At 53.0% G+C, this 25,794-nt stretch overlaps 1 protein-coding gene across 1 annotated transcript in view; it reads right to left on the bottom strand.

Annotated features, from left to right (window-relative positions):
• Positions 1–397: 397 nt before the first annotated feature.
• Positions 398–25,794, bottom strand: part of LOC122389805 (histone-lysine N-methyltransferase 2D-like) — a 47,758-nt gene continuing 22,361 nt past the window's right edge. Inside the window, exons 2-4 of the mRNA XM_043382209.1 lie at positions 13,152–15,144; positions 2,413–2,695; positions 398–491 (exon numbers count right to left, since the gene is read on the bottom strand). Coding sequence (XP_043238144.1) covers positions 398–491; positions 2,413–2,695; positions 13,152–15,114 — 2,340 coding nt within the window. The 5' untranslated portion in view covers positions 15,115–15,144. The remainder of the gene's footprint in view (positions 492–2,412; positions 2,696–13,151; positions 15,145–25,794) is intronic.

Raw genomic sequence — 25,794 nt, 5'->3', positions numbered from 1 at the left:
TACTGAGCGCTGGTGACCTTGCAAAGGTGGAACTACAAAGAAGCCAGACTGTATCAAATTATAGACAGAGGGCTGTTGTTGCTCACGAGGCGGGCAACCTCCGCAGCTCTTCCTCCGTTTCATCGAGTGCGGATTACCCTACGTGACTGTCCTCAGAAAGCAGTCGGGCTGTTTACCAGTGCAGCCGGACTGTACTCGGCCTCACGACTGACCAGGCTGTCCCAAGACTCCAGAGCTGACCCCAGTGTTTCCGGACCGCAGGATTGACCAGACTGATTACAGACGGGTCAGACTGGACCGAACTGCTCGTACCAAGTGGGGGTGACCTGACTAGTCCCGGACTGACCGGACTGAGTGAGACTGACTGGACTGCTTGACCCGGACTGAGTGAACACGGTCAGTGACCGAGCCGCCACTCACCGATGTCGTGTCGGGTGCCGGCCGCCGGGTCGTCGCAATCTGTCGACACCTTCTGGTAGCCGGACGTCCGTCTGAAGAGAGAGGGAGAGTCGCGTCAGACGGGTGGAGGGAGACGGCATGGCAGGGAACCTGGAGACTCCAGAGTGGAAACGGTGAGATGCAATAAGGACGGAGTGCAAAACACAGCAAACACAGAAATCGGGTAGAAAAGAGACAGCGTGGCATTGAGCGGCATACTGAGCGGAATCAAATGGTTTGAATAGAAATGTGACGCTAAAACTCTAATTTCACAAAAAAAAAGATTCAATTTACAAATGACGTGATATGTTCGACTTCGGGCACGTGTGCTGAGCTACCGAAGTGCATGAGCATTGAGCAATGAGCAGACCGCCGAAGGTCGAATGACGCACATAGCAGACTACGGCCCTGCCATCTGCGTTTCACTGTCACCGCCTCGAAGACCAATGGCCGTAGCTGCCATCTCCATTTCGTGTCGCGAGACCATTTGGCCGCGGCCGTCTCTCAGGCTTCCGATACATGTCACATAATACATCCAATACCGCCGCCTGACACTATCGTTAGTGCGCTAAGACGGCCATCATTTAGTGAGCAAAAGCCAATCGATGCCCGCCGGCGGCGCGCGTCAATAAAAGCGGCCGGCTCGGGCCGGGCTCCGGCCGTCAGCAGCCGTCACACACATCCGGCTGCCGCCGCCGGGAGCCGGCAACTGGCGCCCATTGATCATGGTCGGCGGGTATTTGAGGCAGCCGGTTCACAGCAGGAACGTCTAGGGAGGAGGGAGGTTGGACAGTGTAACGGAGCTATATATCAGCCTGGGCTCTACTAGCATTTTGTCCGACAGCGATATAGAAATGTTTGGAAATAAGTAATACATCTTGTTCATGGCAATAAGCAGCTAAGAGCACGTCTTGATGTATTCTGCCCTCCCGCAAAATTCGCCTGAAACCGAATGTTATACATGACGCAAGGCACCAACAAGAACTAGTAATATTCCCAGCAACAATTCGTCCTCATAAATGTCCCAATTCAATAGAAGGTGAGCAACTGATCACAAATCCCCACCATGAAGACTGAGGAGCCACATGTTCATAGAATATTATGCAAGATCGCTTGGAAAAGTCGCAGGACCAATAGTCAGTTCTTTCATTATTATGTTTGCTCGTGTTTTATCGGGTTCGATGGTCCAGCAAGTACATTACATCCCTTCAAATAAGTACATAGTGCGTCAATTCAAATCACCTTCAATATTGGGCACCAGCAAGCCGTGTTTCCTATTCGGTGTCACGATCAGGCACAAATTAGCCACCGCCAACACACTTACCAAACATCAATCATTGATCAGCAGCCGCTAACTTCTGGCCAGACACCTCAGACACCACTTTCCGCCACACGTGGCGATGCCCGCGCCACCTACATATTCCCCCATTCCTCCCAGACCGCCGCCCTGCCATTCCTGTCACCTCCACTCCCGTCCACCCCACACAAACCCCACGCTGTGTCTGTTCTGGAGCGCCGGACCCCGCCGTCCCTGGGGACCCAGAGGGGCCCCCTGTCCCTTTCCTTGGCCAGCCGCTGTCCCCATGTCCCTCTCCAGCACCTGGGGACCCAGAAGGGACGCACTAGCCGGCCGGCCGCCGTCCACTGTCTCTTCCACACACCCCGCGCTGACCCCCTGTCCCTCCCACACACCCCTCTCCTTACCTGGGTACCCAGACGGGCCGCACCGGCCGGCCACCGTCCCCTGTCCTCCCACACACCCTGCGCTGTCCCCCTGTCTCTCTCCGTACCTGGGAACCCAGACGGGCCGCGCCAGCCGGCCGCCGTCCACTGTCTCTCCCACACACCCTGCGCTGTCCCCGTCCCCCCTGACACCCCTCTCCGTACCTGGGGACCCACATGGGCCGGGCCGGCCGGCCGCTGACCCCCTGTCCTTCTCACACACCCCGCGCTGCCCCTGTCCCTCTGCCGTACCTGGGAACCCAGACGGGCCGCGCCGGCCGGCCGCCGTCCTCCTCGGGCGGCGAGCTGCGCTGCGGCAGGGTGCGGGTCCGCCGGATAGCCTGTCGGATGTCCTGGATGGCCGCCTGCACCGTGTCGGAGGGCGGCGGGCTGGCCGGACCCCGGTGCCGGCCCGCCCCCTGGTGGCCGCCAGGCGGCGTCGGCGAGCGGCCCGAGCCAGAGGATGGCGGCGGAGGTGGCGGTGGAGGTGGTGAGCCGGGCGCCGGCGGAGGGGGAGGCGGCGGCGTGGAGGTGCCTGCCGGAGAGAGGGCACGACAAGTCTTAAACAGAGCAAGGAGTGATGAAAACAGAACACACAAGCAAATGCTATGACAAAGATGCAATATAATTATTGAAAGTGTCGATATAACGAAGTTCATCACATCAATGAGATGGAATACAAGGTGTAAATGATTATAGTTCGTTTTTCTTAAGTTTGCCCCTCACTGTAAACGTCTTTTTGAACACAGCACGAGAATTGCTAGCTGAATTACTTAGAAAACTGGTTGGCGCACATTGATTTGACCAGATTTGACAGACGATCAATTTGATCAAATTTATTTACTATTTCACAGACTCGTATCTCGTATTTGCCAATACCTACAGCCCCACAGGGATAGACGACTTCTCAGGAATTATGTCTGAACTAATAAGTAAATTGCACGGCGCTTAACATAACGTTAAATCGTCGGTGTTCAAAGCTTATTTTGAGAATATTATTCATATCTACAATACAATGTGCGCCAACCAGTTTTCTCAGTAATTCAGCTAGCAATTCTCGTGCTGTGTTCAAAAAGACGTTTACAGTGAGGGGCAAACTTAAGAAAAACGAACTATATCAAATATCTTTAAAGACCAGCAAAACAATCAAGAAACGAGGTTCCGCTATAAAAACAAAGTTATTTCTTCTAGCATAAGTTTTATGCAACACTTATGTGCTCGAACACATGCGAACTATTACAACTTCCTTCGCGCTTTTCAAAGTAGCGAACAATACGCCGTGAGACCCGCCCCTGCAACCTATCTTTGGCAGAGCGTCGACAAGCAATGCACATAGCTTATGGAGCAGAATAACTAAGTTTGCAAATTACTGGCCTACCAGAAAACATCCCTCCCGGCGTTATTCCACGGAACAGCAGAGCAAACAATTCCGCGCACCGGCGCACACTGGGCCGGGGGCCCGGAAAAGTGCTAGAAATTATCTGTGACTGAGTTGTTGATCTCAGTGACAAGCAAACATGCTAAAAACGAAGTGGGGCTGCTTAACCCTCGCCGGACCTATTGTCGGACCTCCCACCCCTCGGCCGGCCGAGGGGGAGGGTTGGTACGACCCCTTTTCGCCGTTTCGCCCCTAATGGAGCTAGAGCCTCGCGGAAAAAACAAGCGTGTGCGCCGTTTCAAGACGGAACGATTGATACCCGATTTTAAGGTCCCAGGTCAACCGGTAACCTCTGAGGTGAAGTCAAAAAGCCCAAGGTAGGGTTTGGTTTTTGGTAAATAATTTCGCAAAAAATGACCGCAGAGCAGCGATTTTGGCACCATCGTGTTCGCCTGGCTCAGGCGCGTCGAATGGTATACTTTTTGTCCGGGTGAGGTCAATTTAAGGTGTTGACCTCGAGTCAAGGTCAGGTCAGAGCCCATCAGGCCACGAACTTAATCGAAGGAAGTCGTATTGCATATCATTCGATTCGGGAGGTCTTTCCGAGTCCATTGGTGGCCTTCCTGAGTCGCTGGCTCAATTTGATCATGAGTTATTGACGAGAAACTCCTATGACCGTAGTGACGTCATAAATGACGTCTCGGAAGGTCAAAAATGCAAAAGTAAAGCATCGGATCTTGCAAGGAGTGCATGGAATCACGATTACGTGTGGTTGAGATAGTTTGAGATCATTCCATGCGCAAAAACAACAGTTTCCTTATTTCCCCATTTACTTTTAATGGTGAGGTCACGTGACCTCGAAGAGTAGCAGGCATTAGCAAAAATTGCGAGTAGGGTATGACAGAAAGATGATTAGTGGTTTGTATGGTATGGTCATTTTTAGCGGCTCAAAATAACATTTCTCAAAAAGTCTAACTAAAGAGCAAGTTGTTGTTGATTATCACTGGCTTGTGTTTGGGGGTTAATAATGACTGAATTTTTGAGTTAAGCCCAAAATTTTTGACAGGATTGTGTGCGTTGATCAATTCTGAGCTCAGGGACATATATTTTATTCAGATTATACGCGTTTGTTTTTCACAACTCCCAGCGCTTTAAAGAGCGCCGGGCCTTCAGTAGAGCGGCGAGGTGACAATTGCCCCTACATCATGTGGTTTACTGGCGCATATCTCGAAAAGTAGCAGGGAAAAGCAGCAAAGCACCAATATGGAACGAAAGATGAGTTATCAGAGGCTAGTATCAAATGTTCATTTTTAGCCGCTCGAAATCACATTTTTATAAAAGTCTAATTAAAAAAATTAGATATGATTTTTAATTACGTCTTGCAGCTGCTTGCAAAAAGCTAGCTTATCTTGCAGAAAAGCGATGCAATATGTGAGAATGATGTTGGCACAGTGAACAACAGTGCCCTGAACTACATAGTCTGACAGGAAAATTTCGTTCAAAACGACGATTGGTCAGCTAATAAACTACCGCTAAAGATCATCATGAAAATCGGTAAATGTGGTGGCCACTAGGGAGTCTAAATTGTCTTGTGTTTGTTGACAACTGACGACCTCAATTTTGACCTTAGGGAAAAACTGGCATCGGAATCGTATTCTTCGATCAATTTGGGATTAAATCTAACTTACTATTCGAACAGAATCCGTCTGTCTGTGAGTGTGTGTGTGTGTCCGCCACGCCGTGTAGTGGGTTCAATTTGTTACGGCTTCAGGGCAGACGGTACGACGTAGGGGGTTGAAATTTGCACGCCTTCTAGGTGACAGAGTGGGTCAGCGCCTTTTCTAGGTTTCGGCTCGCTGGGGTGCACGGTTGGCACGTGGCGGGCGCTGGAAGAACGCCAATGAAATTTTGATCGGTTCATATATCTTCTTTGAGAGCCGGGGTCGACAAACTTTGTGAGCTAAATGCATGCCGATCGGTGGCGAGTGCCTCGCATTGGCGGATCGGCAAGTTATTAATTTGAATGAAAAGTGGCGAAAAAATGTGTTAATTTTCGTTCGATGGAAACAGTTTGTGATACGAGTATACAATTGCACCGCGTTTGCCGCAATGCGCCACAATTATCTCAGGGCGTCATTTTTGCCGCAAATTGCACAGTTTTGTCAAATATGGTCCGATATGGGTGCAATTTGGTGCCAAGATGCATGCTCAATCGCCGGGTGAAAATGCGCCGCGTTTGCCGCAATGCACCACATTTGTCATAAAGCGCCATTTCCGGCAAAATCGAGTAAGGGTAATGGAATGGCACGAATAGGGGCAGGGCTGGGAACACTTTAAGTCTGGTATTTTAGTACTGATTGGATCCAATTATTCTGTGACCTGACATGACCCAGCGGTGTTGGTAGGGGTAGGGGTAGGGGTAGGGGTAGTGGTAGGGGTAGTGTAGTGGTAGGGGTAGTGTAGTGGTAGGGGTAGTGTAGTGGTAGGGTAGGGTTAGGGGTAGGGGTAGTGGTAGGAGTAGTAGTAGGGTAGGGGTAGTGGTAGGGGTAGTAGTAGGGTAGTAGTAGGGGTAGTGGTAGGGGTAGGGGTAGTGGTAGGGGTAGGAGTATGGGTAGTAGTAGTGGTAGGGGTAGGGGTAGATGTAGTGGTAGGGGTAGGGGTAGTGGTAGGGGTAGTGGTATGGGTAGTGGTAGGGGTAGTGGTAGGGGTAGTGGTAGGGGTAGGGGTAGTGGTAGGGGTAGGGGTAGCGGTGGAGGCAAAAAGAACAGTGGCCCGGGCTGATTCCAGCTGGACGAGAGGTGACCTATGTGACCTGGCCTGACCCAAAGTGACCAGGGCTGACCCCTTTGACCCGTATTGACCCCGTATCACCCAAATTTCATCCAACAACGCCCTCAGAACAGTTCTGTTTTAAATTCTCTTCACATTTCCGTCCATATCTATGCTTCTAGACAACACATCGACATGAATCAAACACCATTCGAAAGCAAATTGGCTGGTGCCGCATTTTATGACCACGCAGCAAAGCAAGTGGCGCAGCCGCTTGTCTATATTACTATTTGAGGAGGGCGTAGTTTCTGTCTATTACGAAGGTCGCGACATGGTGCTACGTAGCGCGGGTTACAGATCACACCGTTGCACCTACCGCGCTGAAGTTTGCGCAACTCATAGAACAAGGATGGACAACGTGCCTTTGAGGGGTCTCAGCTCGATCGGGTCGATAGCGAGCGCGTGGCGCGTACCCGAAAAGTGCAAATTCGCGTCATAGACTTTACATGTATAAATCGGCTTGCAAAAACGGGCGAAAATGGCTAAATTTGCCCGACACGGGTCCGGTCCCGGTGCAATATCTCGGTAACCGTGCGCCCGATCGGCACGGGGAAAACAGCATCGTGTAGAGAATCGAACGGGCAATCGAATAGTGTGCGGTGCAGGGGTGGCACGCGCCACGTGCAAGTGTGAGGGCAATTTCATTTCAAAAAGTGCCATTTTAAACGGATTTTGGAATTTATATTAATTTCAGGTGATCGTCAGACGGAATGAGTTGAAACAGCGCCTATTAGCAATAAAAATGTACCGTCTCTCATGGAAAAATTGTGAAAAGCTAATTGATCAAAAACAATGTGGAAAAAATCGCTGAATTAAAATGGTATTTGTCCATAATGTGCCACTAAAAAGATACACGGGATTTGCTGCTTAACCTGATACGCTTGACAATTGAAAATGCTATCATTAGAAAGAGCATTCAATTCTCTCCAAGATCCAATCATCACGTTTGCATGACAAGCAACAGTATTCTTAAAAATATAAATGTTTCAAACCTCTGCAAAACGATTTTTAGCGAAAATTATCTACGCCTTTCATTTGTCTTAAAACTACGCACCTCAATTATAAAGCACATTTGACAGATTCTGAAGTGGAAAGCATGCTTATCAGACACGGGCACCTCGATCCGATGGATATTTTTTTCCAAACCAAAACGTTTAGCCATCAAAAAACAATCGACCGAAATGGATAGATAACCCAACCGACACAAGAACAACCGAACACCCGCCGATCGAAAATATCCCTTTTCGCGTTGCGGAGCACGCGGGTCACCCTAGTGATACCTATTTTGTTCATATTGCGGACAGTCAGTTTGGGGGAATTTCTAGCGCTTTTTCGGGCTGCCGGCCTACAGTGCGGCGGCGCCGGCCGGCCAGAGACCACGTTCCGGCGGAAACGGGGCCATTCCGAACGGAAGCGGGCCATCTCTGTCCAAAGTTGCCGCGACCAGTTCGGTGCGACAGAGCAGTTGGTCAAAGGGACGGTCACCGCCCACTGCTCGTGTCAAGAGCAGCGCAGAACCGCCGCCCACGGGCCGCTCAAACTCTGACAGGGGCCAGGAGTCGGCGAGATACAGCGGGAGTGCTGAGACGCTGGGATTGGCCCTGATTGACGGAATGGATCGGCAAGGGCAAGTGCAGTTCCTGGAGTATGCCGTAACCCGTCTGACCGACGGAGACCCTCACAACAGAAAAGGCAGCACGATTACTGACTCATGAACCTGTCTGGAACAAAACAGCTCAACCAATTTATAACCGGTCCGGGTGAATCCCGCCCATAAAATGCGATGCTTCTCGTTTGACTGCATAAATTCATAGAGCTATGGCCTCCACAGCATTTTACGAGACTGGTGGTATTTGTCATGCAGTGGCCGCTTAGACTGGGCCGCGGGGACTCGCTTCACCAATTGGCTCAATAGCATGACAACTGCACAGTTTCACACGGCCAACGAACGAGCCACCGCGACTGAAAGCGAGCCGGAAGAGAGTGCCACATCGGTCGAATGGAGCAATCACGAAATCAGATGAACAGATCCCAAACCACGATATCTATGGCTCGACATGATCTCCCCTTCAGACTGAATGGATCTGAATTGGCATTGCTGATGAGATACGTCCCACCACACTGGCGTGCTAGCCTGACCTCGTCCAATAACACCATTCAGATGTTTCTACATATACCGAAGAGTCTGTCACCGTCAGGCGGCAGGTCATCGTAACCATTCCGGCCGAAATTTGAGTACTGCACCAAGGGAAAGTAATTCGGTAGCCCATCGACCGGAACACAGAGCCATCGCACGGACACAGACGGGACGTTTTAAGTAGAAAACTTTTTTTATAAATTGCGTGCAGTTCCAACGTGTCAGACAGTCACCTTATTTGGGGGCATAAGATATGCCACCGGATAGTACTGGTCCTATTCTATGATTCTATTCTATTATATGGTTCTAGTACTGGTACTTCTCTTTACCGAACCGCCGCCTGCTAGTGCATGTCTGGACGGAATCAATCCCCTCCTACGTCTGCCAGAGAATCCCTGTCTCTTCACACACCCAGAGCACGGCCTAAGCACGCCGGAGCACGCCACTGTCCCGGGTCGGCGCGGCTCCGGCTCCGGTCGTCCGAGCGCGGTCTCCGGCCGTCTGAGCGCGTCTCGGGCAGCCCGCGTGCCGGTAGCTCATGCAACACACGGCCGGCAACTTGTGAGATCGGTCACGCACCTCGCCGAGCGATTGCGTGTCGGTTTCCTGTGCTGTTGCAGACACGCACGCGGCGACGCATGCTGTTGATGACAAAAGTTGAACGCCCTGGGTGGACCAACGGCAATGCTTGTGACGCAGCATTTGGTGATGGTGGATAAGTAGAGCGTGAACTGAATTCGGAGTCAATCAGCAACAGGTTGTCGTAGGTCGCTGCTAGGTCAGCTATCGCGAGTTCGCTCATAAAACCAGGCGATATGAACTGATCCAACGCTGCGGACGGTGCTGGTGAATCAGGACAAAACACATGGACAAACGCAATGGAGGGCGACCAGCGGATAAAGTCCACCGACGTAAAACGGCCCACTATCGGGTGACAAGTAGGCACATAGAGCAAGGAAAGCAAATAGCCTATCGATACTGGATAGCCAACTTCCCGCTATGGTCGCAGTAGCACCAGCCCAATAGCCTTTGTAGAGTGTAGTCATGCGTCGAACAAACCGACGCCTCGCAAACAATTTCCAATAAGCAGGATCATCTGACAAAACCATCGTTCCACAACAAAGACCCACACAATCAATCGGCTCAATCTTTTGCAGAATTCAAAGAAAGCCACTTAACCACTATGTGTAGCGAATTACCCTTCAACCACAGACGTCGTCTATCCTATCTTTTCGGACACAAATGTGGACTAGTTCCGACCCCACAATAAAGCGAGCACGCGGTCTCCACTCCTGAATACGTCTCAAGAATACCATCCGCTCCAGACCGTCTCCGAGACATCATCTCCCGAAGACCCCCCGGAATAAAGTCGACTTCGAACACCACTGAGCACATAGGGCGGCGACGGCGGCGGCGGAGACGGCATAACAGAACCGTCACTCAGCCCGCAGCATCCCAAACTGAAGGCGGCAGCGGCGGCGGCATCATTACTGGGCCATAACCGGCGCGGCGGTGGCGTGGAGCGGCGCGGCCCGGCGCCTCGCGGGTCTCCGGGGACCGAGTCGGACTGATAACGGCCGACAGACGGCCTGTCGGGAGCCGGGACCGAGCGGCGCGAGACGGGAGAGGCGACACGAGACGGAGAGGCGGGGAAGTGGGAAACGGAGACACCAGACGGCGCAGGGAGAGACGGTGATGTCAGAGGGGAGAGGTTAGAAAGGATGGGATGTAACAGAGAATAGAGGAGAGGCAATGCGAAATGGATATGAGAAGGACGTGGTGAAGAGTAAGTAATGCTCCTAATTTCTTCGATGAAAGCGATTCGAAAGTCGTAGCTCGCTATCGCGTCAGACTGATGTCATTATGACCTTTCAAATGCATCAAGCCTCCATTAAATCCTATCTTAAACATCAAAAGGCCGAGCCCATGGATGGAGGATGAGGCTGTGAAGGAGGCGATGGCGGCCCGTGATCTGGCCCGTGCCGACAGAGACTGCACCCCGTGTGAGGAGACCAGGGAAGAGTACCGTGTGCGCAGAAACGCTGTTAAGATGACAATAAACCGTGCGTGTTCCTCTTTCTACGAGACGTCTTTCCGGAACTCTCGGTCAAAGACCTGGAAGGACATTCGCCGTTTCCTGGTGTCCTCAAGCAAGTCGGTGGCGGCGGGAGTGGCAACACGGGATCCAGAGTGGGCGGACCGCCAAAACCGATTTTTTGCATCGGTCGGACCAAATGTTGCTGACGCCATGACCAACATGGACGTGGGAGAGATGCTGTCACCGCGCCCGCCTCGCGTGTGCAGTGGCTCGTTCAAGCCCCACCCCGTCACGCTTCCCGAGATCTCAGCAGCACTGCAACGGATGGGAGCATCGCGAGCGAGCGGTGAAGACGGCATCACCGTCCACATGTTACGGCTCACTTTCCCTGTGATCGGTCCCCAGCTGCTCAAGCTTGTAAACTGTTCTATTGTCAGCTGCGACCTGCCCATGCAATGGAAATCTGCCACTATAACCGCACTGCATAAAAAGGGTGATATTGGCGATCCGAACAATTACCGCCCAATATCTGTTCTCCCTACTGTGGCCAAACTTTGTGAAAGAGTTGTATGCACTCAATTGATGTCTTACCTGTCAGATCATCATATTCTATGTCCACAACAGTATGGTTTTCGACCCGGCTTGTCCACTGAGGCGGCCCTGCTTGACGCTGTCACGTTCGCAACCGATCAGATAGACAAAGGGATGGTGACGTCACTCGTCACCGCGGACACCTCCAAAGCTTTTGACAGCGTTGAGCATGGCCGCCTCCTGGACAAGCTGGGGTGGTACGGTATTTGTCCGGAATGGTTTTCTGCGTGGCTGTGTGACCGTACCCAGATCGTGCGTGGAGGGACCGATGTGCAGCCTGTGACGCACGGCGTAATACAGGGGTCCATTTTGGGCCCTGTCTTATTTTTGCTGCTAACAAACGACCTGCCCCAGCATATACCATTTGGAAAGCTAGTTATGTACGCTGACGACTCGCAGTTCCTTGATTCAGATTATTCTTCGAACATTCAGGCTTTGAAAAATCGCATTGAACGATCTCTTTCCGTGGCCCTAAAATGGTTCACTCAAAATCGTCTTAAAATCAACCCATCTAAAACTGAGTTTATATTACTGAGGTCCAGACGTCAAAACGTAGACATGGATCTGTCGATCAACTTCGGTGATGATGTGATTTCGCCATCTCATTCCGTCAAGGTGCTTGGTGTCGTCATCGACTCGTACTTGTCATGGGAGGACCACGTCTCGTCTATCGTTCGTCGCTGCTACTGTGTCTTAGTGGGTTTAGCAAGAGCGCGTCAGAAACTGCCGAAATGTACCAAACGGCTTTTAGTAGAAGCTCTCGTCTTCCCACATCTACAGTATTGCATTGCCGTCTGGGCCAACTGTAATTCATCCCAGAAAAGGCGCATCCAAAAAGTCATAAACTTTGGTGTTCGCATTGTTGCTGGTCTCAACCGTCGCGATCATGTCACGCCTATACGTCGCGAACTGGGGTGGTCCAGTGTTGACGAACTGATTGTCGAGCGTGATATTGCTGCCATGCGCCACCTGATCACTGCTCCGGCAGCGTCGGAGCTGCTGCGTGAGCGGGTCGTCCGCCGGTCTGATGTGTCGGCCCGGTGCACCCGGGCGACGGCGGGTGGTCAGCTTCACCTGCCCAAGGTCCGGACAGCGTTTGCCCGACGTGGCTTTTTCTACCGTGCAGCTAGCACTTGGAATAGCCACATGTGACTCAGTTTCATGTGATACATTGGTAGCGTACGGAGTCGACATTTTATGATGTAATAGGTATGATCTATTTTAACTGTTTTATTGCAGCATTGTGGTGTACTTTTGCATATTATGTAACTGACGTGGGTACCAGAAAATCCATCTTATGGAGGATCCGAATAAACTATCTGTATCTGTATCTGTATCTGTAAAAGCCCGGCGTAACCAGTAAGCAGAAAGCCACAACATCCCAACAGCACACCGCGTTACCCTGCGCAAGCCCGCCATCCGCACGCCGAACCGGGCCTGCCAGCAGCAGCAGCAGCGGCACTGCGGCCCCCGGGCACCTCCAATCGGCGGCAGAGGCGGCGGCGGCTGAGTAAACTGCCTCTGACGCCGCCGCCGGCCCATCACCAGTCGAGCCAGCCGCAGCGCACACACCCCGGCGGCACGCCGGTCCGCCGATCAAAGGACGGCTCCGGCCGGCCGCTCAGCCGCTGACAGCCAGTCGAATACGGGAACGGACCGCCGGCTCCACACAGCACTGATCGAAATTCCGAGCGGAGCAACAGACTACACGCCTGATTTGGCAGGTGGTCCAGACAATAGAAGAACAAAGTAGACCCAACTGCTGTAAGGATGACTGCAGAATAAATTCAAGGAGTGATGGTCGTTAGTGATGCATTCGAAACCAGTTTTCAGCGCCACTCAGAATCAGCGCGACAGGTAGATTGTCTATCATAAAAGCAAACAGTTGAATCAATGATTACGAACACTGCAAAACGGCCACCACTGATTGTCAGCTGGGTAGTTGTAATAGAAACGCTGAAATTGGTAACAACAAGTGCAACCAAACGCTATAAAAGGCAGTGCATTGTGGTACGTACCCAAAGGATCCAGTGAGCGCAGATCCAAGTCCCCGTTGCCGTATCGCGTCCTGAAGTGCTGCTGCTGGGGCGGCGGCTGCGGTGGTGGCTGCGGCACCGCCGGCGGCGGAGGCGGCGGCTGGTGCAGTTGCATTTGCTGCTGTTGCATTTGCTGCTGTTGCAGCTGCTGCTGCTGAAGTTGGTACTGCTGTTGCTGTAGCTGCTGATGTTTCAACTGCTGCTGCTGGATGTGATATTGCTGCTGCTTTTGTAGGTGTTCCTGGAGTAGTTTCTGTTGCTGCTGCTGCTCCTGTTGCTGCTGTAGCTGAAGCTGCTGCTGATGCTGGTGCTGCAGCTGCTCCTGTTGCTGCTGCAGCTGCAGCTGGAGTTGCTGCTGCTCCTGGTGCATCAGCCGCTGCTGCTGCTGCTGGCTGAGATACGACTCCACCTCCCTGTGGCGGGTCGGGGTGATGTTGTTCGCCACGCGGCCCTCCTCGGGCGTCACTCCCGGCGGCAGCGGAGGAGGAGCTGCCGGCTGTCTCCGCTCCCCCTCCAGCTGGCTCAGGTGGTGCCGGATCAGCGCCGCAGTAGCGTCCGCCGGCGCCATCACCGGCGGCGGGGCCGGCGGCGGGGGAGCGTCCTCCTCCCCGTCAGTCCTCTCGCCGTCCGACAGGCCGTCCTCCAGCACCGGCATGGCCGGGCAGAGCCGGCCGCTGGACGGCAGGCTGCCCTCGGACAGCTCAGACTCCACCTCGCCGGAGTCACACTCGGTCGTCTCCGGCGACAGCGTGAAGTTCCGGCTGGGCTCGGCGGCGGCCGGCGGCGCCCGCTCCACACTGCTCCGCTCCGCACTGGTCCCGGCACACTCAGAGCCCGACTGGGCGACGGCCGGCCGCGCCGCCAGCTCGGCAGGCCGGTCCGGCGCCGCCGCGACACCCGATAGCACCGCGGTCGGCGCCGCCGCCACCGAGACCGGCGTGACGGGCGCGGCGGCCGGCGGCACTGGCACAGAGTCCCCAGAGGCGAGCTCCGCCAGCGGCGGCGCCAGATCGGCCAACGAAAAGTCACCGGGCACCGGCGCACTCTGAGTCATTTCGCGCACCTCGGCCGGCCAAAAGTACTGTCCGGTCGGCTCGGCCTGCTCCACCACCTGTCTGTCGGGCCAGCGCGGCTCCTGGGCCGGCTCGCGCGGCGGCGCCGGCGACTCCTGCCACACGCGCTGCGGGAAGCCGGGCCGGCCGGCGGGCCGCACCACCGCCGGCTTGGGTCCGTACCGGCGCGGCGAGCCCTCGTAGTCGGCGATCGGCACGGAGCCGATCAGCCGCTGGGTGTCGGGCGGGCGCGGCGCCTCCTCCGGCGCGGCGCGGCCGTTGGTCTGCCGGGTGACGGCCACGGAGGGCACGGCGGGCGCCGGCGGCGCGCAGCTCACCTCGCCGATGCCGGCGCGGCCGTCCACCGGCGTGTCGCCCACGTCGAACCCGTCGCCGGCCATGCCGACCGAGCCGCCCAGCGTCGTCTCGCGGATGGGCTGGAAGCCGAGGATGGCCAGGTGCAGCGAGTTGGTGGCCTCGGCCGGCGGCGGCGGCGGCTCGGCCGGCAGTCGGCGCTCGGCGCGCGCGCCCGGCTGCGGCCGCCGCTTGCCGGGCCGGCTGCGGCTCTGGCAGAACAGCTCTCGACCGCCGGCCAGCTCGATGCGCGAGTCGCGCGCCGCGCTCGGCCGGCCGGAGCTCGAGTCGGAGTCGGCGTCACCGGGCGGCTCGCACGAGCCCCGGCGCACCACCTCGTCCATGACTCCGGCGGCGGCTCCGGCTCCGGGCGCGGGTCCGGGGAAGAGTGCGGCGCCGGGCGCGGATGCGTCGGCGGGCGGTTCGCTGAGGTCGATCAGGTCGCGGCTGCTCACATGGCCTCCGGGCGACAGCTGGCCGCGGCACTTGGGGAACAGGCGGCTGATGTCTTCCTCTCCGTAGCTGAGCAGATCAGCCATGCCGCGACATGTTGGCCCAAATACGGACACCTGCCAGGGCAGGGACACAGGTCAGACCAGGTCAGACACAGGCCAGAATCAAGAGAAGCATTCAGCGATGGCCGAGGAGGTCCAAAAAAAGACAGTGTGCATTGCAGTAATATACAACGCCAGTTCCGGCCGATGCGTCCGTATTATGAGGGCTATAAAATCAAATTTCACGATGCTGCGGCCAATAAATAATAAGGGGCTATTTTGAATTGGGTTGATTAAGCGAAATTACCGGATATCATAAATGGACGGCAGAAACATCAACTTTATGGCCGATAATGCACAAAATTAAGCCAATCTGAGCCATAATGACGCGATGGAAAAGGCTCGATTTCGCCAGTACAGGGACAGATTCAGGTCAAAGCCTATCGGCACCCGAAAAGGGTAGGGTCAGAAGCCATTAAGCCAATATTGAGTGTAAGTAGTGTAATCTGTTGTCTCGCAAGCGTCAGCGGCCAACGGTAATAATGTCGCGGTACAGTACCAAATGACTTCGTATAAAGGTTTTTCACAGTGCGTCACATTCCAGAATCCAGACACTATGCCGATCGCCACTACTCGTTTTCATGTTAAGCAGTAGCAGGAAAAAATATATATATGTAAGTAGTTTTACATCACCACCACACGCGAAGTAAAATTTAAATCGCATTACCTCAATCTAAAGCGAACATTTATCACAGGCAGGCAAGAGCATGGGCGTCGCCACCACTACGGACACTACGGACAGTGTCCGTACAAGTTTTGGAAGGTCCCAAAACTTGTACGGAATGTCCGTACAAGTTTCGACGACCGAAAGTGAGCTTTTTGCATCATATTCAAATTACAAATGCCGTAAAAGCATTATCAATATTGCTATTTTTCTTGAAAGTATTCAGGATGTTTTAGTTTTGACAAGGAAGGAAGCAGTCTTTATCACATTTATTTCGATGCACATCTACCAGCTCAATGACTTGTTCTCTTTCAAATGCATTTGTAGATTAGGTGCCGATCGATTCCAGATGATCACACAAGCTTAAAAGAATTCGCCTAACACTGCGGAGCAGTTGGCAGGGGACCTCCCCCTAGCCCTGACACTCTCCTTGTTGAGCAGCAAGAAATACGGAAGGGCAAAGTCAGCAGACTGCAACTGACTAGACCGGGTCGAACCGAACTGAACAGAGTAAGGTAAGGGTAAAGGGCAGGGATGTAAAAATCGAAGACAGGCCGGGGTTCATAGGCGGCGGAACGGGGAGGGCACCGGGGCACCGTGCCCCCCTTTGATTTTGGCATTTTAACATTAGCCCTATGGACGTTGCATGGAAAGAATGGGACCAAAAGTCGGCAGTGCCCCCCTTTAATTGAAGGTGTTCCGCCGCTACTGCCGGGGTTGCTAGGGAGAAAGGAGAATGAAGGGCATATAAGGATGGTTTTGAAGATCATGGACCGCTCACTCGTCAGGAAAAGAAGTGCACGACATGCAAGGGCATTGACGAATGGGAAGGGACTACCTAGCTGGGGCATCAGACAGAGAAGGCGCTGGGTCGGGCGGGGCACGGGAATCGACAGGGCGAAGGACAGGACAAAGATCAGGTAGGGATGGTGGAGTAGGGTAGGAGATATGCAGGGGATATAGGACATGGCATATGCAGGACAGGAAGCAGACAAAACCAGGCACAGGCAAGATAATGCACAGGATAGAGCAGATGCAGACATGTAAAACACTGGGCACATGAAATGACGGTAGGTATAAAGTACGAGACAGAGCACGCCTTTGCCATGGACAACAGGACAGGGGACAGCGCGGGGTACATGGAACAGAGCGCAGGAAGGACACCTACACAGGGAAGGACAGAGCTCAGATAGGCAAGGACTCAGGAATACAAGGGCCTGTGAGAAAGAAGACTATGTCCTTCAATATGGCCATGTGAAGAGATCAAATATCGCTCTAATGTGGGTCCCACAAATGTTGTTGTACAGCGCTATTAAACACCGCGTCGCGCGGCTTCGCTAGATAAGCCCGGACCGGAGCCGCCCCTGCGGTGCGTTGAGGCCCTCTAGTTTGTCCGCGCTGGGCTCGCCCGTGCGACCCGACCGCGGCCGCGGGGCATTGGCGGAGTCGGCCGGCTGGCCGGCTGTGCTCGGCGCGGCGGGGCATTCGGTGTGCGGCGGTGGTTAAATACAGACTGTGCGGACTTACGAGCAGTGTGAGTGAGTAAGGACCTCGGTAACAATGTCACATTCACGCTAATCAGAAACAAGTATAGGTATCATTATTTGGAGAACGCAAGTGTTTCCCATCGAGCGGGCCCAAGCGACGTGGAGCGATATTTTAATACGGGGAAACCGTAATCGGAAAGAATGAAGAAAAAACCGAAAGTGCTACTAACGTTAGTGAAAATGTTGTTCGTGCTGTTGTTCATGATGAGCACAAAGTTTGAAACTTCGAGTTAGAACTGTCAACTGACTGATGATTGATCTCAGCGATCGCTGGCCCGACATTCTCCAAGGCATGTCCTGGAGCCCTCAGAGGTCGACACAGGCTCTCAGAGTCAGGTGGGGCCCTCAAAATTCTACTAGGGACCTTTAGAGGCCGGACTGAGGCCCTCAGAGGCGCATGCAAGGCTAGGCACTCATAAGCAATGAATGGGTCCTTTCGAGGCAGGTTTGGGCTCCCGTGAGCTGTAATGGGGCATCAAGAACTGCATGGGAGTTAGAGAGCTCAGCTGCGTTGGACCCCTAAAAGTCGGCGTGGGCTCCTAAAGGTCGCCTGGAAGCTCGAGATATCTGTGTAGCGGTCTTCAAAGGTTTATATAGGCCCGCCCCTCGGTAGCCACTAGCCAGGGAGGGCCCTCAGAGGCCAACAAAGACTCGCAGGAGCTAACGCTGTATGTAAGGGCCTGAAGCCATTTAAAACACCCAGTCATCAGGAAATAGAAATTTTTCCTTTTCTTTTTGATGGGTCCATGGTTCAAGGAGCGCTTGCATATTTGCGATATGTGGATGTAGGAGGTTATGTAGACGTAGGATGTGTCTGCAAAAAGATATGTTTGATTCTCAGGTATTCCGGATTGGGATGCCAGAACACATCCTGTACCCTATTATACGAGATAAACAGGAGTGCTTATCTACCTGCGCAAGCATTTCCTCATTCTACTGCATTTCGATAAGACAATTTACTCGTTACGTTAAAAGTGTCCCATTCATGATTCAAATTTGATTTAGGCTATTCAAATTCAAATTTGATCTCTCGTTGAATACACCATGCAAAACGCATAACGTTTGGTACACTGTAGTGAGATAACAGTATTGTTTATGGGGTTAACACTTCTGACGAATGAGACAACCGACATAATGTGTCCGTACAAGTTGGGGAGCCGTGGCGACGCCCCTGGGCAAGAGCATTGTTTGTCCCGCCCAGACAGCCATCCCGAGAAGCTTTTTGATACGGGACCCTAATGAAAGGCACTCCAGACAGTTTAATCATATTGTCGCAAAAGAGAAAATTCAAGACCAGCCAGACGAAATGGAAGATGAACATAAATTGCATGTAATAAGACGCTGCAGCGAGAGCCACGAGCAAGACGTCAACATCGTCTTTCATCGGGCACCGTGCCTCCCGGATGGAAATAGATACGGAGACGGCATATTTGTCGTCCGGGCCGTGCAGAAGCGAGAGAGCTGTAAAAGGTGCTCCAGGTACCGCAGATGGTCCCAAATGGCACAATGCAGGTGTCACGGTGGGCGGATCACCACTGTTTAGAGATGTAAAAATCCGCCTTCCTGGCGTCCAGGTACGGTAGTGTTGTCTAACCACGCGAGAGGAATGACTCAACAGAAGTTCAAACTAACTTGCATCCGTGGTTCGAAACACAATGCACATCCCCGTAAAAAAATCAAATTAAAGAACACCCATGATAACCAAACAAGACGATAAGAAAAAAAAACAGGGAACTGCTGAAGGGCCACAAAGTATACAGACTGGATCCCATTCCCATTAACTACCCTGAACTTATGACCACTGCAAAAACTTGGCGGCATTATCCCATTAAGAACTGTGCAAACGCCCACTGGAGCGGGGAAGCCTGAACCAACAAAGTTCGTTTGTTCTTCCGGTCCAGAGCCGACACTCGGCTGTTAAAATCGTCCTCCTTTCAGGTCTCCAGAACCGAGGCCAGTGACCTGGTGGGTGTCACCCCCCCCCCCCCTCCGAGCAGCCCCAACCACCCAGGGTGTCACTCGCAGGCCTCACCAATATCCCCGGCGGTAGCAGTCGCGGAAAGGACACCTGGCGGCGGCGGCATGGTCAGAGCCAGCGCCGATCAGCCTCTCTCTCCTCCAGCCTGCCACCCACACCGACAGCAGGGACTGCTGAGGCAGGAGCAGCAGCGGCAGGGACTGCCGGTACAGGAGCGGCGCCCGCCACCGGCCACTGCAGCTGACCGGGGCGCGGCGGCACCGGTCCGTCGCCGGGGCAACAGCGGCGCCGGGGACACAACAGACCGGCCAACAGCAGGCGGGGCCGCCGGCCGGTCGGGTCGGGTCGGGTGAGCCACGCGCTGTCCGCGCTGCAATCAATATCGCCGGCCGTAACCGGAGGCGAGCGGAGGTCGGCCGCCCCCGCCCGCGCGGCTCCGGTCCGCTCATCAGGTACTGACGATGAGCAGCTGGTCATGTTACCGCCGGGACCGCCGAGCCGTACCAAACTTAGCGTCGTGACGTGTCGGAGCTCTGAGATGGCCGGCTGGGTCCGGACGTCAGATGCAGCGACAGATGGCGACCAGAGCTGGGCGGGGCGGGTTCGGCCCACACTGCAGCCGAGCATGTCACACGGGAGCGCTTACACGACCGGTCCTGTGTCAATCCTGCCAGCCAGCTGCCCACTCCAAGGAGCTTGTTCAGCGCGATCCCGAAGCAGTCCGCCACTGTTCGCAGATCGAACGTACTTCAGACTCACTGGGGGCCACTAAACTCGCTTCAGTCGCTCTCCACCTTCCAGCGGCTCGCTCCTTCAATTCCCGCGTGTATCTCCGCCCACCCTCGGCCGGAGGAGGCGTACTGGCCAGATCAGCAGGTGCTGATTGAGTGATTTACCTGGAGAGCGTATTGATCAAACAGTGGCCGCGGGCGGCGACTGGCCTCTGGCCGTGCCGCCGCCTACCGAGCAGGCCATGCGCCGTGTAATTGGGCCCGAGGTGACAGATAGCGGGCGGTGACGCTGCTTTCAGAGGCGCCCAACCACGGTGGACGAGACGGTGGATATTGCCGCCGCGCGCAAAGCGGCGGCAATGGCCAGCGCCGAATAGATACTGGACAAGGGAGCAGCCACTAGGTAGGATATTAAAGAGATGATGCGTGATATTTCCAGGTATTTAAGCTGCAAGCCGGTTTCAGACCAATTGTATGTTCAAAATAGCGTGAAAGGGTCTAAACAAGCACGACACAAGAGTTGACCACTTAGCTAGAGCACACTACCAGACGAACTTTCAAGCAAATTATGACAGCCTAATATGGGCCGGTTATATCCATAAAATATACTCGAATCCGAAAACTCCGCAATTCTTGTGAAAGATAACAAAACAAACAAAATAATTGCATTCAGCTAGACTGCATGAGATCTATCTCGCGCAATTTCAAAAGGACACCGATCAAAAGTGGCACATGCTCCTTTCATGCTACTGAGCCGAGGTCGGTCAGCCATTGACTCGACCGGGTGACGCAGACAGCCCGTCGTCGCCAGCCGCCTGGCGAAGTTAGGCTGGCCACGTCCCCTGCGCGGTGGGCTGGCCTCGTCTCTCGAGTCTGGAGTGACGTGTGAGGTGGTTATGAAGCCGCCGCCCGGCCCAGAAACGGGCTTCGAGCACGGTACTGACAGCGAGCCGAGCCCATCGGTCAAAAGGAGAGCCGAACGAGCCGAGCAGAGAGCGCGGAGCAGATACGACAGAGGCAGAGCGGAGGGCTGAGAGAAGAGAGCCGTACGTATAGAACAAGAGCAAGAACCATGACATACCACCAAATCTCGACAAGTTTATCCGCCGTTGAAAGAGCAGCAGGCACAAATAAAGCTTCAAGGCCAATATAGCTGAATCCCATGGACTTAGCCGGCGGCTGCGTAATCCCGGTAAGCTGTGCGCTGGCCGTTGGTAAATCACCAGCCCGCATTTGGGACTGGTATTGATCAGTCGGACGCCGCCCACCCGGCCGGTCCATTTTCCGACCCCGGTGGCGGCCGGCGACGGCCTTTCTGTCCACCATAATACGGTGCTTGGATGCCGTTTATGGGCGGGCCATTTCCCGGCCCTGTCGTAGATAAGCACCGTTCCACCGGGCGGGTCGGGACTAATGCAGAGCATGGCAGCGCGGCCGGCGCACGCAGCCCCATCGGCAAAAGAACGGCCGGACAGACGCGGTGACACGCTGAAACGGGGGTGACATACTGTGGCACTGAGACCGGCCGTGGCGGCCCAGCTGAAGCAGTTCTCCCCCCCCCCCTGGTTCGCCCCTACGCAGTACGCACTTAAGCCATTAGTGTAATCCAGAAGTTGTGACGATACACGCCAAGTTGGGCGCATTTAACTCCCGTTCTTCTCCCAATATTTCAGGATTTTGAAAACCATGTGAAGAAATCAATAACTCTGTGGTCGAAGAATGATTTCCCGGGATATACGTTTGCCTCGTCTGGGCACATGATGGAAGAACATGAGCGAGCACTGTTATATGAGCCCAAGACCATCGGGATTGAGCTGGCTGACGCAACCAGGTCGAGCACCTCATAACTGCTGGCATGCCGGCGATGTTCTCTACACCGGAATAGCGCAGTAATAGCTCAAGAAGTTCCGGCTTTGTGAAGGCGCGCTCGTGGTATTCGAGGCGCTTCATCATACAATTCTTTCTATAAATTGTCTCCTTTAAATAGTCAGCCCTTACCCAGCATGTAAGGACTAAGGAGTAAGGATATCGGAAAGCATACCAGTTTATATGTGGACTGGGTATGACTGCTGAGTGCCAGGCCAGGGCAGGGGAAGCACCACACCAGCTTTCCTCTCCGATCGTGATTATTTCGCTCAGAAAAAAGCGGCTTTTAAACGGCTAACAGCACAGGCTATTGAAACCCACCAAAACCATAACATTAGAGCATTGTCTATGTCTATGGCATAGCGGACAAGACATTATCCGCACATCCAACCCCTGCCCCATGAGAGGTGCTCACACGGACTGGCGTTGCGCCTCTCGAGACCCGCTGGTAAAGGTGATGATATATGGAGTGTCAATGTGCATGGAATCCATGACGAAAATAATGAAATTTATAGTAGCACACACTCATTGCCATGCAAAGGCGGCTATTCGTGGTTAGCCTGTTATTGCATGCGATAACAGAGGACACTCATTTGGGGGCACGTCGCATACATTTGCATCGTAAGTGGTTTTGATAGATGGCCTGCTAATAAATCAGGCTCGCTAGCAATTTCGTTTGCGCTCGAAAAGAAAATATGCTTAAAACTATTTAGCTTAAATTCAGTAGGTTTGGGCGATGTGGTGTTATACTTGATTTGAATAGATCGAACCGTGTAAATTATCACCTTTTACTGAAAATCAAACCATTATTTCTGATTCTCAAAATCTAACGAATCACAGTACAATTGCAACCGTTTGATAAATCGAGCACCAGCGCGCTGGCCCGCTTCCCGTATTTAATCCAGCGCGCTGTCCCGCTCCCTACACGGTCCGCCCCCAGGCGGGTGTCCAGTCAGTGCGCGCGGGCGGCGGAGGGGCCGCCGGCGGCACCAATATAGCTGACCGATACGGCGGCGCGCCGACGGCATATGCGGCGCGGCTGCGGCCAGCGGACAATGCATAACACCATCGGGCATCTCATTAAGGCCGGCCGGCCCGGCCCGCAGTCGATACCGTGCGGGACGACGCGCGGCGACGACAGTAGGTACGGCCCTCCAGCAAAAGAGTGGTTGGTTAGCCTATGTGCTTTTGGTGTAATAACTTTGAATGACAGAGACACTCCTGTAAAATGACTCAATAGAAATGAGAAGAGGGTTCGTGCACACACTTCGGCAATCGTTTTCAACAGCCATTAGACGTATTCATTAATGCAGACCGGTTATTGTGATGTTGGCAACCAACCACTAAATACCTGGAGGGCCGTACGGGCCGCACCGAGCGGGACGAGGTGAGGACAGCACAGACCTCCGGGACGGGACTATTTGCAGACGGGGGATAATGACAGTTTCTCGCCAAACAGTCTATTGGTTCCCGGTCAACACGGCCGCGCCGCGTCGTGTCGTTACCGCTGCTCCTACACGGGTATACGTGCTGGTCGCCGTCTTATTGGCTCAGAAAGGATAAACAGCCTGACACTGATTCAGAATTAGACATTTATTACGGTGATCCTTAGTATTTATGGCTGTTGTCACTTTGGGTCAGGAACATAAAAAGGGCAGCTCATTCCGTGCATTCATATATAAACTTCATGATTCGCTACCCAGATAAGCAAAAGCAACGCGCATTGCAAATGGAATTGCAGCCACTACCTACTCAAATCAAAATATAATGGTAATGAGCATCGACCTGTTCGGTGTTTATTTATCTGGGGTAGTAGCATCATTAAGCAAATGGAATAAGAACTGAAAACCTAATCGAAGCCGATACTCCAGGTGAAATGGCGCACATATATATTATGTAAGGCGGTTCGGGATGCCGGCCCGACAGGTAAAAGAATAGGGAGGTAAAAAAGCAATAGCACAAATGCCGGCAGCGCAGATTGGAGGGCAGCCAGCTGTGTAAAAGGCGGAGGCAGACGGAATATGGTCAGGGCTAGTACCTAAGTAAAAGTCAACGCTCTGACAAGTGGGTCTGGTGTTCCTCTCAGAGTAGCACTCCCCTGGCTACTTCCAAATTTGTTTAACGATCTTTTATTCCTTTCAGCTTCCCTAATCTTTTTGTCTATGATCTTCCCAGGCAAATGCACTTGAGGATTCCAACAGTTGAATGCATAAAAACCGTGAGTAACGCAGTTCCATTAACACTGGTGCCTTAGACATGCAACTGAATATGCTCTTCTGTCACCGCGAGTCAGTGTTAACAGCGCTGCACTTGGTTACGAGAGGCTGCGTATGCCACAACTGATAAACTGATCTGCCTCGCTACAGCTGCTGCCGCTCGCTCCGCAGGTCCGCATTGCACGCATGCACTGCGGTATGATCTATATTCTATGTAGCAATGATGTGGAAAGAATTAGTCAGAAAAGAATATAGCGGTTTCAAAATAATTTAATTTTCCCATTATGAACCAGAACATAACTACAAACAAAATTATCTCGCAATCACAAACTGGGATAATACGAATAGCAGCCACGGTTAAATTAACCCCCGCCCCGTTGGGCTCTGCCGAGCAACGCGCCCTGTTGGGGGGGGGGGGCATTTTGGCCCCCCCATAAGATCTCGAGAACCACGCAGCCTAGCGACAAGCGGAAAACGGTGTCGGATAGCTCTATCAAGGAACTACCTTGTGACCCAATTTTATTGACCTAGGTCAAACCGATGACGTCACAGGTCAGGTCAAAGGTCCAATTTTCACCGTTTACAGGCATTTCAAGAAATGCGTTGTAAAATCGAGTAAAATGCATTTCATTGAAAATCATCGATTGGGAAATGTGCTTCAAACACATATTTTGCTATTTGAGGTCACTGATACCAGGTCAGGTCACAGAGGTCAGGTCACTGGGAGGTCACAATATGAAAGTGTCGTGTGATACATGTTTTATGGTCCATTTTACATGCCAAATGCGATTATGTGTGTCAGGCAGCCTTTGGGGCCAGATTACGTCACGTTTTGGTCAAGGTCAGGTCAAGGTCAGGTCAAGGTCAGATCAAGGTCAGGTCAAATTAGGTCAAATTTCAAAGTTAATATTTTTGCATAAAATGCGTATCGAATCGATGCAGCTCGTCACGGGGAGTTCAATGGTGGTCTTTGTTTTGCCGTACGTGGTCTAGAATCGCTAAAAATTGAGTTCAAAAATTTGACGTCATCATTTTTGAACAGTTTTTTCGCTATAACTTGGCCAAAAAACGAGATAGCGATCTGAAATTTGGTATGTATATAGAAGTGGACAGGGACTATCACATATATTCCGGTTTTTTCGAAGTTCGGAAAAATTTTGGATTTTTTTAGTTTTTTTTCTAAAAAAATCAATTTTTTGAATTTTTTGGGGTCAAAAACCCAAAATTTTGAAAATCCGAGATAGCAGTTTTGTAGCGCCGCTTTTTGTCTACTAGACCATATAAAGAACTTTGAAATTGCTTGATAACTGTAGATTTGGTGAGCGTTTCAAGATTGCATTTTTTTTTTTTTTTTTGCTCATTTTTGCTCGAACATGACTTCAATTTGACCTCAATAACTCCTGACCTGAGGTGACCTAAGACTTGAAAGTTGGTGTGAAGGTGTCAAATTGATGCCCGGGAAGGTACTGAAAATTTGGCGGCGCTGCGCGCCGCCGTTTTCTTGCTATTCAGGAAAAACCACAGGGGGGCCCCCAACGGGGCGAGGGTTATTAAACGCAAATCAGCAAACATCGGTGCTGGCCGCCGCGACGTCCGCGAGTTTCATTACGCGCGACCTCGGATGTCGCGCATTTAGCGGGCTGCCGCGCCGGCGCGGCGGTGG

Source organism: Amphibalanus amphitrite, unplaced genomic scaffold, assembly GCF_019059575.1.
Source record: "Amphibalanus amphitrite isolate SeventyFive unplaced genomic scaffold, NRLGWU_Aamphi_draft 000373F_arrow, whole genome shotgun sequence".
Taxonomy (NCBI): domain Eukaryota; kingdom Metazoa; phylum Arthropoda; class Thecostraca; order Balanomorpha; family Balanidae; genus Amphibalanus; species Amphibalanus amphitrite.
The sequence above is the reverse complement of the archived record's forward strand: the minus strand, read 5'-3'. Positions and strand labels throughout refer to the sequence as shown.